The sequence below is a fragment of the Mirounga leonina genome, unplaced genomic scaffold, assembly GCF_011800145.1.
Source record: "Mirounga leonina isolate KUSES-001 unplaced genomic scaffold, KU_Mleo_1.0 Mir_321, whole genome shotgun sequence".
Classification (NCBI taxonomy): Eukaryota; Metazoa; Chordata; class Mammalia; order Carnivora; family Phocidae; genus Mirounga; species Mirounga leonina.
The window spans coordinates 1,536,652-1,551,937 of record NW_023270680.1 but is presented as its reverse complement, the minus strand read 5'-3'; the positions used below and the strand labels follow the sequence as shown (position 1 = coordinate 1,551,937).

General features: G+C 42.1%; 1 protein-coding gene across 5 annotated transcripts in view; it reads right to left on the bottom strand.

The window, feature by feature from the left end:
* Positions 1-14,967, bottom strand: part of ACTR3B (actin related protein 3B) — an 89,915-nt gene extending 74,948 nt beyond the window's left edge. For 4 of the 5 annotated variants that reach the window (XM_035029858.1, XM_035029852.1, XM_035029853.1 and 1 more), the window contains exon 1: positions 14,861-14,964. Coding sequence is in view for 3 of the 5 variants with exons in the window: in XM_035029852.1 (XP_034885743.1) it covers positions 14,861-14,904 (44 nt within the window). In the remaining 2 variants the exon portion in view is untranslated. Of the gene's footprint in view, positions 1-14,860 lie in introns of all 5 variants that reach the window. The other variant, XM_035029857.1, reaches the window with a different exon arrangement.
* Positions 14,968-15,286: the final 319 nt, after the last annotated feature.

The window sequence follows — 15,286 nt, the reverse complement described above, 5'->3', positions numbered from 1 at the left end:
AGGCATACCATGAGGATACTAAGAAGGAAGGGGGCAAAGCATGGCCCCGGTCCTCAAAATAGTCCTCAAAATGTTTACCTATTAGAAATCGGATTTCAAATTGATTTTTTTTTTTTTTTATTGAAGCATGGCCTACTTTCTCTGGTAGGCAAGTTTAAGTTCACCTGGGTAGGCTTCCAGAAAAAATGTACCAAACCTTCTGAAAAGATCATCAGGGAAACTTCTAAAATACATATTCCCAGTACCCGCCCCAGACTCACTGATGGGAATCTCCAGAGAAGGAGCCTGGGCACCTGTATTTTTAACATCTTCTATCCCAACCCCGTGGTTCTGATGGTCAACGTGCTTAGAAATCACTAGACAGGGGGCGCCTGGGTGGCTCAGTCCGGGATCGAGCGCTGCATCAGGCTCCCTGCTCCGCGGGAAGCCAGCTCCTCCCTCTCCTACTCCCCCTGCTTGTGTTCCCTCTCTCGCTGTGTTTCTGTCAAATAAATAAATAAAATCTTTGAAAAAAAAAAATCACTAGACAGTACAAATCACAAAGAACTAAAAAGAAGGAGTAACACTGGAAAGGAGGAGACAAAAATTTATTTATAAATGAAAACTGCAGACTGGACTATCTAAGGGAATTAAGTAGAAAATTAAAGGAAATAGGGAATTCAGTAAGATGGCCAGTTACTAAATAGACAAAAATCAACAACTTTCCTACCTGATGAGAAGTGAGAATACATACCGAATGAAAAGATCCCATTCACAACGGCAATGACACAGTATCATATTACCTTCAAGACTAAACTACACAGACAGAGGGAGATACAGAGATGGGGAGAGAGATGTGCACGAAGAACTCTCGATACACAAACAGGCAAATAAATTGAGACAGGCCTTACTCTTACATAGGAAGAGTGATATTTTTTTAAGAAATGTCAAATAGCATTAAATTCACCTACAAATCGGTTTCAAGACCATTCAACATCTGGGCCAATACTAAAGAAGGTGGTGGTAAATTATACATGGGTGGCAGTAAAAGCCTGAAGACTCATTATACAGGGAAGTTTCACATTATCTATCAGAATTTTAAATGCATATCCCCTGTTGTCCAAATAGCACATTTCTGGGAATTTACCCCACAGTAGCACTTTTAGATGTAGGCAAAGATAGGAACAAAAAATGTTCACTGCAGCATTGTAATAGCAAACAACAACAAAACACTAGAAACACTCAAATGCATCAACACAGGACATATTAAGTAAATCATAATAATTCCATAAAATGCTATACAGCCATCAAAAATGGAGATTTATGTTACTGCCATACACAGATAGGCAATATGACTGTTTGAAACAGTACATATTTATGATGTGAGGGAGTTTAATGGGGCTGGCAATGCTGGGTTCAAAACACAGCAGTATGTGACTTTAGGCACGTAAATTAATCCCTCCATACTTCAGTTTCTTCATCTGTAAAAGGTAAATAATAATAATCCCTACCTAATGTTAAATATTATCATTTCCAGAAAATATTAAATATTACCATTTCCAGAAAAAATTTCTAATTCAAAAAGTAAAAGGATCCATTATTTGATAATTTTCTTTGTTACTATTAAATGTTATTTGAGGGGCTCCTGGGTGGCTCAGTTGGTTGAGTACCCGACTCCTGACTTCAAGAGTCACGACTTCAGGGTTGTGAGATCGAGCCCAGCAACAGCCCACACTCCAGGCAGAGTCTGCTTGAGTTTCTCACCCTCTGCCCCTCGCCCTGCACACACGCACGCTCTCTAATAAATAAATACATCTTTTTTAAAAATGTTATTTGAGGTGTATGAGCCATCTATATTTTTCCACATACTACCCTTAGATAATTTTCTACTAGAGCTTTAGTACCTTATCAATTTGTGCAAATCCTTACGTACTGAGGATATGAATCCTTGCTCTTATACATCACCAATTTTTCCCAGTTACACATTTCCTGGAATATAACTGTTGACAGTTTAGACGATCAAATCTACCAATTATCTTCCTGAATAACTTCCTGTGTAGTTTCTACTTTGAAAGTCCCTCACTATACTAAAATTTCATATTGTTTCTCTTCCAGTTCTATGTATATCTTTTCATCCAAATGGGAAGAGCTATGTCAATCAAATTTTCCCAAGGTACATAAAGAATCAAGACCAACAACTTTTATGTTAAAAGCCCTTGATTTTTTGTTTGTTTGAACACTCTCTTCCAAAAGGATACCCAGCGTAGTAAAGGTAGGCAGGCACCCTTCTCGAAGAAAACATAAACTATGCCACATTCTCAAGCTCAGGGCTACTTCCATGCATCCCCTGGCCTGAAAGTCTTTCTCACATGCCAACAGAATGAGGAGCTGCATAGAGTAAAACCCATAGTCACCACTCTGCCTCGTACACAAGTATGTCCTCCTAGTTCAGACTTCAAAACACCATAGAAAAGTATCCATTAAGAAGTCTCACTCCCAAGCCTATACCGTCCACCCCACTTCTGCCTTCCACCACCTCCTATTCTTATGTATCCTTCCAAAGTCTCTTTCTGTAAATACAATATATCCTCATTTGCCCCAAACATTTTAAACAGCCCTGGTGCAAAGCTTCTTTCACTCTTCTGTTAAACGCCACTATTTTTCCACAGCAGTAACACACAGACTTTTCAATTCTGCCGTCAAGAGAATTAATCTGACTACTGTCAACTCAACATATTTATATATAGTTAAAATTCCTCCTACAACCATGTGTCTAGAGCAGAAGGTGACAACTTAAGCTCAATTAATCTATGTTTAAAAGTGGAAATGTCACATCCTAGAACAGTGTTTTTCAAACTGTATCCTGTGGGGAGGTTCTTTTGGTTGAGACCCCTTATGAGGTCCAGTCTTAAACCCCGAACTTCAGCCAAAATAGCTCTACTCCTTCCTAAGGTTTTCAGTTTAAAAAAGTGACTACACCTGCCTTAGAAGATGGTTCTGATAAAACTAAAATTATCCCCAGATCTCAAGTACAGTTTCTAAATAATACACTGTGAATTAATACACGATCAAGTTCTTCAAACATTCCTTGGGTTACTGAATAGAAAAGGGTAGTCTGTTTATAGGACAAAAAGTTCAATATATAACTTCAAATTTACTAGCTTTTTTATCTAAATCCAATATCCTTTTTTTGTCTATGTGATCTGTGAATTTTACATTACTGAATACACCTGTCCATTTGTCCTTCTATAAGCAGCATTTTTTGATCTGTGTTTGGTAAATATAAGACCATGAGGTATGGTCTTTTTATGGATTTTGGTCATTATAAAGTGAACTCTAACTTTCAGATTAAAATGGTGAACTAAATATATAATATAATTATTTCACTCCATCCCAAAGCCCCACTAAAATCAAAGCAAAATGATTTTTTGAAAGATATATTAAACCACAACGATAGGAAGAAAAGAAGAGGAGGCGATAGATAGCAAAGGTTTGGTTCTGGGTAGCGGACCATCAGTGGTAACTGGCTTCGAGAGAAGGAAACAGGAGAGGCCAAGCTGAGAACCAGCCCAGCACACATGCCTGCATCCTTAAAGGTTCCAGATGGGTAGCTGCACAGGGGCCCGTGGAAGTGAGACTGCAGGGCCCAAGTCCGGGGGCCCGGGTGAGATGCTCCTCCCCCACCCTGCGCTGGGGGCCATGGCTCCTCCCTGACCCCAGCATTCTCCAGAAGCTGATTCTCTGGAGACGGTAAAGCAAAGGGTCTCTGGACTCCAAGTCACTGGGCATGGGGGAGGCCAGCACCATCCTGACCACAAGGGCCCTCCTGACTGCATCCAGTGTAAACGCTGATGGCTCAGACACCTTCTCCCACGCCCTCCTCTCTCCCCCTTTCAGCTCGCAGAACACCAGCACCCAGGCCCGGCCCGCCAAGCAGAGGATCCCAGGTACAGTCTCTGGGGAAATGACCAGTTCAAAAGGAAAGATCGAAAGACCCTAATGCCAGGAGACTCCATAACAAACAACCTGCCCGTATCAGCCATGGTGAAGCTCAAAATCAATAAGCAAATCTACACATTGAGATTCCAATGACTCTCCATCATGAGCGGGCAGCCAGAAATTACCAACATCTGAGGAAAGCCTCTACCACAAAATAGAGATGAAAGCACACAAATCAAAACCCAACTTAGAAGAAAAAAACCTACGTAGGGAGAGACCCCACCAACACGACCACCAAAAAAACCACCATCCTCAAAACCCTAGGAGAAGATACCACAACCAAGAAACAAAATGAGAGGCTATTAGTAAAAGAACATTTAGGAAACAAAAGGAATTCTTGAAAATTGAAAGTAAGAGCAGAATGGAAACACTGAAGAGAAGGGCTAAGGAGACAAGGTGCATCCTGGAAGCAAGGGACCAGGACCAGATGACGGGAAACGAGAGAGACAAGAAAATCAGAGAGACAGCCCCAGAATTCTACACAGAAATCACAGGAGTTGCAGAAAGCGTGCACACGAGCACGGGACACACACACACACACACACACAACACACACACACAGCGGAGGAAGAAATAATCTGAAAGAATTACCCAGAATTCAAAGATGCTCGTTTCCAGATGGAAGGAGTGCACAAAATGCCCAGCACAACAAAGGAACACAAATCCACTTCAAGGCACGTTGTTGTGAAATTTCAGAAACCAGTGACAAAGAGAACTCCTAAAAGCTCCCAGAAAGGAGAATGGGGGAGTCAAAGTCATTTACAAAGTGTTCAGACTTCTCAGCAGCAAAACCAGAAGCAAGAAAACAAAGAATCAGCGTCTTAAAAATTCTGAAGGAAAATTATTTCCAACACTGAATACTACACTCTAACAATCAACCAAGTGAGGGATTAGAGATAAAACATTTCAGAAAAGCAAGACATTTTAAAAATTTACCTCCCACATGTCCTTTCCCAGAAAGCTACTGGAGGATGCCCTCTACCAAAACAAAGGAGAAAACCAAAAAAGAAGACATGGAAGAGACACACAGGCGAGAGGTTCGTGAACCCTCAGAACAATGGCAGGAGATGCCAGGATGACAAACGTGCACGGGTCAGATGGGTAGACGTGAGACTCAGGACCTGGGCATGGCAAAGGCACCCACCACGAACCCCTGCACCGCCGGGTTACCTTCCCTGCTCCACAAAGCTGGCTACTGGAGGACCACCAGCAGGGAGGAAAGCAGAGAGCAGGAAGGAATGCACTTGGGAAACACACTCAATCCAGGAGAAAGGCAAAGGAAAGGCCTAGAAGGTTATAAGGAAAGTCCCGGGCTATGTGGCAGGCCTGGGAAGCAACCACCCCAGAGAGGAGGACAGAGGTCTGCAAAGGGGAGGTCTTCAAAAACAAACATACTCTGGTAGGGTGTATAATGTGATTAGCCTTATGGAAAACTGTACTGAGAAGGTGGCTATTTGAAAATATGGAAAATAATTAGCAGTGGATACAAAGAAAACAAAACAAAGGAGGCAATCATTAAGTTCCATAACAACAAAATTTAAGAGAAAAAACACGGTACACTTTCATGAACGAGGATGTATACTTGCACTGTAATACAAACAGTGATCACAAATTAAGCGGAAAATGTAATAATATACCTCTGTTGGGAGAACAGGGGAGGAGAAACAGGGCAAAGGCAGGATGCAAGACACCATCATCTAACAACAGTAAATTAACAGATAACGTGAAAAACTGATAATCAAAAGACAGATCCACATGCCCATTATTTAGAAACACGCAAATCCATAAATGCTAGAAGACACAGAATGAAAAGCTGAAAGTAGCTGTTTCTGGGCAAAGACAGAAGAGCAGGCAGGACAGCACCCCATGTCTGCACATTAGCCTCTGAGCGCTACCTGACTCTTAATTAGCGTGCATATTACTCTGAGATGAAGTCTAAATTTTTATCAAAACTTTTCACATTGTGTTTAAATAATACCCCTGCGTTTGTTTGGTATGTATTTGACCATCCTTTTACTTTCTGGCAAAGCAGATCGCAGACTCTCAGGAGCCCGAAAGGCCCCCGGAGACAGGGCGCCATCACCCGCTACAGCACCAGCTGGGGGAGACACTCCATGAGGCAGCAATACCGTACCTGCACAAAGCAAGGGGAAATAGTGACAGAAGACCTGACACACCACCCTCAGCCCAACACAGAGTAAGTGCGGGAAAAACTGCAAGACATAAATAACACCATGCGTAAGGCAGCTCACGTCGAACTCTGAACACACTAACAGAGAACAGATCTTCACGTACAGGCAGAACATGCGTAGAACCGACCACGTCTTAGACACCATCAAGTCCAAAGAATAGAAATAAAGCAAACAGCACTCTCTGAACATGCTGCAACAACACTAGAAATTAAAAACAAAATTAAAAAAATAAACAGGCCTCTATACCTGAAAATTTTAAAACATGCTAGTATAGAAATACTAGTTGTGGGGGAAACTTGAAAGAAAAATACAGAAATTTCTTTTCTTTTTTTTTTTAAGATTTTATTTATTTATTTGACAGAGAGAGACACAGCGAGAGAGGGAACACAAGCAGGGGGAGAGGGAGAGGGAGAAGCAGGCCTCCCGCCGAGCAGGGAGCCCAAGGCGGGGCTCGATCCCAGGACCCCGGGACCATGACCTGAGCCGAAGGCAGACGCTTAACGACTGAGCCACCCAGGCGCCCCAAAAATACAGAAATTTCTTGAAAATTATAATAAAAAATATATCTAAATCTAAGGGATACATACAGCTTAAGATATAGCAGCCAAAATTCTGTAGTATTAAGTACCTTCAATTAAAGGAAAAAATAAAAATGAATATAACATCCAATTCAAAAACAGACAAAAACAAAGGAAAGCAGAAAAAAAATAAAAATAAAAGCAGCATAAATGAGTCAAAAAACAGAAAAATCACAAAACCAGTAAGTAAACCCCAAAGCTCATTCTTTGAAAAAAGATGCACAAGACAAGTCACTAGGTAAACCAAGAAAAAGGATGAGAACAAAACACACAAATTTGAGTGACAAAAGGGAAAATAACCATAAATACAGAAGACATTTTTTTAAATCATGAGGCTAATATATACATACATTTGAAAAATCTAGATGAAATGAAAATTTTTTAGACAAATACAACACAAAAAAATTGATTCCACTTGAGACGGAACATCCAACAGGCTTTTAAGAATTAGGATGAGTAGCAGAAGTCTCCCTACAAGCAAGCACTAAGTCCATCCAGACAGTTTCTTGGGGTAATTCTACCAAGACCTTAAAACTCAGGTAATCCCAACACCACAACAGACTACTCCAGAGCACGGAAAGAGAAGGGAAATTTCTTAATTTCTTTATGAAGAGAGTGTGACACTGATCTCAAAATCTGACAGGGATTCCACCAAAAAACCAAACTATAAATCACTCACACTTAATACTGATGCAAAAACCTAAATAAAACATTAACAATCTACCTACGCAGCAAAAAATAATGCATCATGATCAAACGGGGATTATCCCAGAATGCAGGTGGTTCACTACGAGGAAATCCATTAATACAACCCATCATATTAACTGGATTAGGAAGAAACTACATGTTCCATTTATGATAAAGTATGTGACAACATCCAACACCCATATAAACATTCCAAAAAATAGAAACGGACTACTAACATGATACATGCACGTGCACACACACACACACACAGAGCAGCAGTTGTGGCGCAAAAGCCAGCATCTTTTTTTTATTTAAATTCAATTTAGTTAACGTGTAGTGTATTATTAGTTTCAGAGGTAAAATTCAGTGATTCATCAGTTGCATATAAACCCAGTGCTCATCACATCACGTGCCCTCCTTCATGCCCACCCCCCAGGTACCCCATCCTCCCACCTCCCCTTCAGCAACCCTCAGTTTGTTCCCTAGAGTTGAGAGTCTCTTACGGTTTGTGTCCCTCTCTGATTTAATCTTACTTTCTTTTTCCTTCCATTCCCGTATGATCCTGTTTTGTTTCTTAAATTCCACATATGAGTAAAATCATGTGGTTGTCTTTACCTGACTGACTGCTTTCACTTAGCATAATATCCTCTAGTTCCATCCACATTGTTACAAATTGCAAGATTTCATTCTTTTTGATGGCTGAGTAATATACCATTGTAGATATATATCACATCTTCTTTTTCCAGTCATCTGTCAATAGACATCTTAACTCTTTCCATATTTTGGCTGTTGTGGACATTGCTGCTATAAACATTGGGGTGCAGGAGTCCCTTTGGATCACTATGTTTGTATCCTTTGTATTAAATACCTAGTAGTGCAATTGCTGGGTCACAGGGTAGCTCTATTTTTACCTTTTTGAGGAACCTCCATACTGTTTTTCCAGAGTGGCTGCACCAGCTTGCATTCCCACCAACAGTGTAGGAGGGTTCCCCTTTCTCCGCATCCCCGCCAACATCTGTCGTTTCCTGACTTGTTAATTTTAGCCATTCTGACTGGTGTGAGGTGGTATCTCATTGTAGTTTTGATTTGCATTTCCCTAATGCCAAGTGATGTGGAGCATTTTTTCATGTGTCTATAAGCCATTTGTTTGTCTTCTTTGGAGAAATGTCTGTTCATGTCTTCTTACCATTTCTTTAGTGGATTTTTGGGTTTTGGGGTGTTGAGTTTGATAAGTTCTTTGTAGATTTTGGATACAAGCCCTTTAACCAATATGTCATTTGTGAATATCTTCTCCCATTCTGTAGGTCAGCATCTTATTTTAGAAACACCAGAAGCTGCCACACTAAAGTAAAGAACAAAAGAATAATGCCCACTGACTCCATTCCTATTTAACATTATTTTGGAGGTAATGGTCACTGCAGTGTGTCAAAAAAAAAGCAAATAGTGTTCCTACCAATAAAAAGGAAGGGGTAAAACCCTCTCTATTTGCCAAAGATTCCATATCTGGAAAATCTTAAAGATCAAGGGAAAAATTCATACAACCTAAGAGTATTTTGTAAAGTAGGTTACAAAACTGACAGAAAAAAACTAAGAGCCTTAATGTATTGAAGAAAAACAGAAAACATAATGAAAAAGAAGACACCATTTATGATAGCAAAACAGAAATCACATACTTAGCTGTAAACTTAACAAGAAATCCACCTGAGGGAAGCACAGTATTCCCAAAGACACAAAACAGACTTGATCTAATGGAAAGAGATGCCATGTTCTTCCATGGGAGGACTCACCATCACAAAGATGATGGTCCTCATTAAATTAACTTATAAATTTAACAGAATCCAAATAAAAATACCATCAGGCATTCTCCCTATGGAACTAGAGAAGCTGAGTTTAAGTTCATTAGGAGGAACAACAAGCAAAAATTTACCAGAAAGCCCTAAAAAAAGGGACATGTAGGAGAGGCCAGTCCCACCGGGTATGAAATCATTCTAAAGCCTCAGTAATTAAAACTCTGTGGTGGCGGTGGTATATGAATAGATAGATTAATGCAACTCGAAACAAAATCTAGAAATAAACACAACTGCATAGACAAATTTAGTACATGATAAAGGCAGAATCTCCAAGCACAGGGTTGTTTTGTTTTGTTTTGTTTTCCATAAATGATGTTGAGATAAATGAGATAGCCAGAAGGAAAAAAGACAGAAACAGTTCCAACTGGGTCCTTTCCTCATACCATATCCCAGGATACATTCCAAATGGATTAAAGATTTAAACAGAGGGTGGGGGGGTAATGAAACCATTAGAAAAAAACACCATATAACTTGGGAATGGCAGGGGGGGACTTTCTTAACTATGACTCAAAATCTAGAAACAATAAGGAAAAGATAAATAAATTTGATAACTTTAAAAAACCTTTGCGTGGCAAAAGACAAGTGATATATAGGGAAAATGTATTTGTGACTTACATCATCAAGAGCTAACAGCCCAACACGCAGAAAAGAGTTAACAGGCCCAAGACTGTGCTCTTTAGAAATCCTGCTTGCAAGCTTGGCCGCCCAGCTGGCATCTGGGAACGGTGGGCTCAGGAGGATTCCCGCCATTCCCTCAATGGTATTCACTGTGCCTAAACCACGCAAACAATAGTTTAAGCTGAACATCTGCTTTCCTTCATGGGGCTCTGCAATTTTGGTATGTGCTAGGCAGGGGTGCCGTGGCCAGCCTCGACAATGCTGGGCATGGAGTCTTTAAGGAGCTTCCTTGATGTGCTGTCAGAACTGGAGGCTGACGAAGCACGTCCGTGTGGTTCCAGTGAGAGAGGACTCCGGAAGCTTGCTCCTGGTTTCCTCCTGGCTCTGCTTCATGTGCCTTTTCCCTTGGCTGATTTTGCTTTGTACTTTTTCACTACAGTCCTGGAATTGCTCCTAGCAAATCACTGAAGCCAGGAGCGGTCTGTGGGACCTCCAAACACCCTAATACTTCCGAAATCAAAGAAACACAAAACCAAAAACACAGAAAAATGGGCCAGAGAAATGACACGACAGAATACAGAAATGTAAATGTCTCTTAACCAAATGAAAAGATGCCCATCTTCCCACATAAGAAGAAATTCAAATTAAAACTATAATATCATTTCTTACCCTCTAGATTGGTAAAAATAAAAAAAAATTTGACAATATACTCTGTTAGTGAGTCTGTAAGAAGACACAGGCAGTTTCATACATTACTGGTGAGGATACACACTGCTGAGTGGCATTTCACACCCACTAGCAAAATTACATATGCAGTTACTCTTTGACCCAGAAACTTCTAGAAATCTATCCCAGATATACCCAGATGTATGCAAAAAGATGTATGCACACACAAGACTATCACTGCAGTCTATTGATAATAGCAACATGCTCAAAAAAAAAAAAAGAAAAAAGAAAGACAGGGCCATGTCTAAAGAACACCAGAAACAGTTTGAATGGGCTTTTATTGGTCAAATCTCAAACAATTTAAGCGTCAAAACAAATAATGGCAATAACAGATAATAACCCATTAAATATAGTAAGAACAACCTTTTGAATAATAACCCATACAAATGATAAATAAATAGATGAGAACTATGGGAAAGTGTGCGCTTAGAGTAAAACATTAACTAATAAATGTAGACATGACACTAGAGTATAAATAATCACAATTTGGCCATCATCACTGCAATTATCAATTAGGGCAAAAATCACCAATGGAGACTAAGACAAATGGGTGAAAGTTTAACGAAGAACAGGGATTTACATAATCTCAAAATATCTCTCCATAAATGACATTAATTACAAAGGGAAAAATGAACAATGCAGTGGGGATATCTAGTGGACATCACCCCATCCAAATAACCCAAGTGAACTTCATTGAGGAGGCGGCATATCACTATTTTAAGCCTTCCGACTAGAGGGATCTCATGTACAGTACAGCACTGTACTGTAATACTGTTCACTGTATTATATACTGTGATATACTATATACACTGTAATACTGTATTATAAACCTGAAAGTTGCTAAGAGACTAGAACTTAAGTGTTCTCACCACAAAAAAGAAATGGCAACTACGTGATATGAGGGAGGTGTGAGCTAAAGCTATGGTGGTAATTATTTTGCAATATATAAATATACCAAATCAAAATGTTGTACAACCTTAAACTTACACAATGTTATATGTCAATTATATCTCAGTAATGCCGGGGGTGGGGAGATTCTGGTGGGGTGCACCAAGAAAGATGGGCGTCGCTTCTGCAATATTCCTGACAAAAACGCATACCCTGCATCTATCATGGGGAAACACCAGACAAGCTGACACTGAGGGACAGTATACGTAGCAACTGGCTCCCAAAAATGTCAACGTCCTGAAAACCAGAACAAGGCTAAGGGACTGGTCCAGTTGGATGAGACTTAAAAGACAGGTGAAGTGCTGGACGAGGGAGGGGAGTAAGAGTCCACAAGACACAGACAGGACCATTCATGGGAATCCAGACAGCATATTAGAGAACACCACTGCATAAATGTCAGACTTTTTTTACTTTAAATCATTGGTCTCTGATTATGTAAGAGGAAGTCCCTCTTCTTAGTATGCACTGAAGTATTTTGGTATAAAAGGGCACAATATCTGCAACTTCCTCTCAAACAGTGCAGAAAAATAATAATATGTATAGATTATACAGAGAATGATAAAGCAAATGTTAATAGTTGGTGAAAATGGATGAAGAATATATAGTAGAGGCAGGGGCGCCTGGGTGGCTCAGTCAGTTAAGCGTCCGACTCTTGATTTCAGCTCACTTCATGATCTCAGGCTGTGAGATCCAGCCCCACGTTGGGTTCCACGCTGGGTGCGGAGCCTACTTAAGATTCTCTCTCTGCCCCTCCCTCCACGCCTGCCCCTCTCTCTCTACCCCTCTTTCCTTCCTTCCCCCCCCCCAAAAATATATATATAATAGTGTTTTTTGGTACTCTTCTTGCAGTTTTTTAGTAAACCTGAAATTTTTTCAAAGTAAGTTTAAAAATGCAAGAAAAGGGGCATCTGGCTGGCTAAGTCAGTGGAGGTGCAACTCTTGATCTTGGAATTGTGGGTTCAAGCCCTGTACTGGGCGTAGAGATTACTTAAAAAAAAAAAAAAATCTTTTTAAAAAAATACCAAAAAAGGTAAGAGAAGTGAGACTAGAATTTGTGGAATAGTCTCTGAAAACTATGCAGCCCAGTAATCCCTTTAAATAAACAAAGCTTTATCTTTGGATCAAAGAGGTACCTTGGTCCACGTTATCCTGCCCCCCCTCCCCAGCACGCTTGTGCTGAGTTGGTCTCAGGGACTGTTAGAGGAGGATGCACAGCTACAAGAACGAATTTTATTTACAATAAAAAAAATAGTACTTGGTACACTATTAAATGACTACTGTTCACTATGTGTAGTTCCATGTGAATTTTTCTTCTAGAATTTAGTACTAGAAAAAAAGCTTTTTCACCTAAGAAGCAGGTATTTCTCTTCCTTCTTGATGACAAGAATTGCATAACTGACAATGACTCTCTACTAATTTTGTCAGACAGGCAGACTAAGGCCAAATGTGGGGCCCAACCACAGTGACCACTGGTCTACAGTTTAGGATGACTACCTAGGTCTTTTTCCTTCGTCCCAGTTATTTTTATGGGCATTTTACCCTTTTTTAAATCCTATTTTGATGTAAAAGTCAAAAACAATTTCCACTCTCTGGGAAATATAAGAACTATTGATATGCTCAAGTAAATTTAAGCCCTCCGAGGCTGCTCCTTCTGACCATATACTGGACCCTGGGAATTCACGGTAAATCACAGTCATTTCCACGACAGAATATGTCCATGTGAAACCTAGCGGGACGATTCCCTGCCACTGTCTACAACAGACTGCCAAAGCCTACAACAGACAAAAGACAACTGCATTGATTTGGGGTCATAAAACAATGATACACTGAAGTTGTATCTCCAAGTGAGCCAAGTTACATTTACCACTTACCTCAAAAGGTCAGAACAGCACCACGGTTTAGACATTTATAGCAAGAATGATGAGTAAGGCCCCCAGCTTACTAATATTAAAGGTATGACAAACTCTGTGGCCATTACCTTAATGCTACTACCAAGAAATGCTTTAGATTTCAATAGGTTTACGAGACCAAAAATACAAAAGTCAAAATTTCACATGCACCTGTGGAAAAAATACATTTACCTGCTGCCTTCACTCTTGACACAAGCAGACCGCAGGTGGGCATGGGATGAATACCCGTATTGTGCGAGAAGGGGGCATAAGGAGGCAACAATGGGGGCGGGGGGGGTGTTCACATCAATTTTGATTTTCGGCTGTGTTCTAGGTAGCAGAACAACTTCTAAAATAAAGAGCCACAAAACTTCTGATACAATACTTATTTCAAAAAGAATTAGCACAAGCCAAGAGGCCATTTTTTCCAGCCTGTAATCAATGCTAGTGGCTTCACCAGCAAAAGGAAAGCATGATCAGTAGGAGATGGACTGTAACAAATTAAAGAAGACACCCCCACAAGGTTGTCAAGGAAACCAAACCAAGTGCATTTTTCTACAGAAAGAATCAAGGCTAGGGTGAACATGCCATGGAAGATTTTCTGACAAAAATATGTAAAGTCCCGTGTCAAAAAATCTTTAAGAGACTGAATTTACTTCCAGGCTATTTCATTAAGCACTTCATCTATAATGCAAGCAGGCATGCCTAAATCTCCGAACTACCAGCGAGATGGATTCACCTTCCTAAAATCAGCTAAGCTTGGGCCACTGAAAATACAGGAAATTTCCTAAAACCCCTTCTGCATGTTGTCACAACATCAAAAGAAACCATCTCAACCAAAAAGTAAAGAGGGGAAAAAAAAAAAAAAAACTATACCCCGGAGAGGCCTGCCCAGATTTAGACTTTGTTTTTCAAAATGGAGCCTTTTTAACATTCGTTTTTCAGCGAAAGGCAAGCGAACGCAAACCGAAGCAAGGGCTCGGCCCGAGGGAGCCGGTCGATACTGGAGGAGGGCAAAGCGGGCTGCACAGAGGCTGTCAAGCTGGTGGCGTGATGCGAAACCCTCCACAAGTGAGCGGTCAAGAACCACGGGCAAGAAGTGACAGGCACTTGGGGGCACAGGGAGCGGCACGGCTGGGCAGGTGGACGGCAAGGGCCGTCAGCGGGGTCCGCAGCGGCCCGGCGCGCGGGAGGAGCGGGAGGCGAGGCGAGGCGCGCGCACCGCGGCCGCGACCCGCGCCCTTCAGGGGGAGCGGTGGCTGCGCGCGGCCCCGGGGGCCCGGAGGAGGGGGCGGGCGCCCAGGTGGCCGCGGGGCGCGGTGCGGCCGCCAGGTGAGCCAGGGCGGGCCGCGGAGCAGGTGCTCGGCGTCGGGGCAGGCGCCGGCGGCTCTTACCCGGTGCCGCAGTCCACCACGCAGGGAGGCAGGGAGCCCGCCATGCTCGGCGCGCGTGCCGCTTGGCCCACGCGGGCGGCCCGGGAGGCGCCGCCGCCGTCCGCTCGCCGCGCCGCCCGCTCCCGGGAGCCTCCGCCGCGCCGCCGCCGCGGGCCCGGATGCTCGGCGGCCGCCCACGTGACGCTGCCCAGCCGGCCAATCGGGTTGCGGGCACGCCCCGCCCCGCCCCGCCGCCCGCCCGCCATCTTTACTCCTGGCGGCGAGGCCTCCTCGCGCGGACGTCCGATACCGCTGCTGAAGCGGTTGGGGGCTATTTTTAACTCACTTACCACGAACGTGACCTCGTTTCCGGGGCCTGGCTCCTTCTCATCCTGTAAGTCTCGGCTGGAGAGTCACCTTCTCAAGAAGTTGTTCCTAAGCATCCTA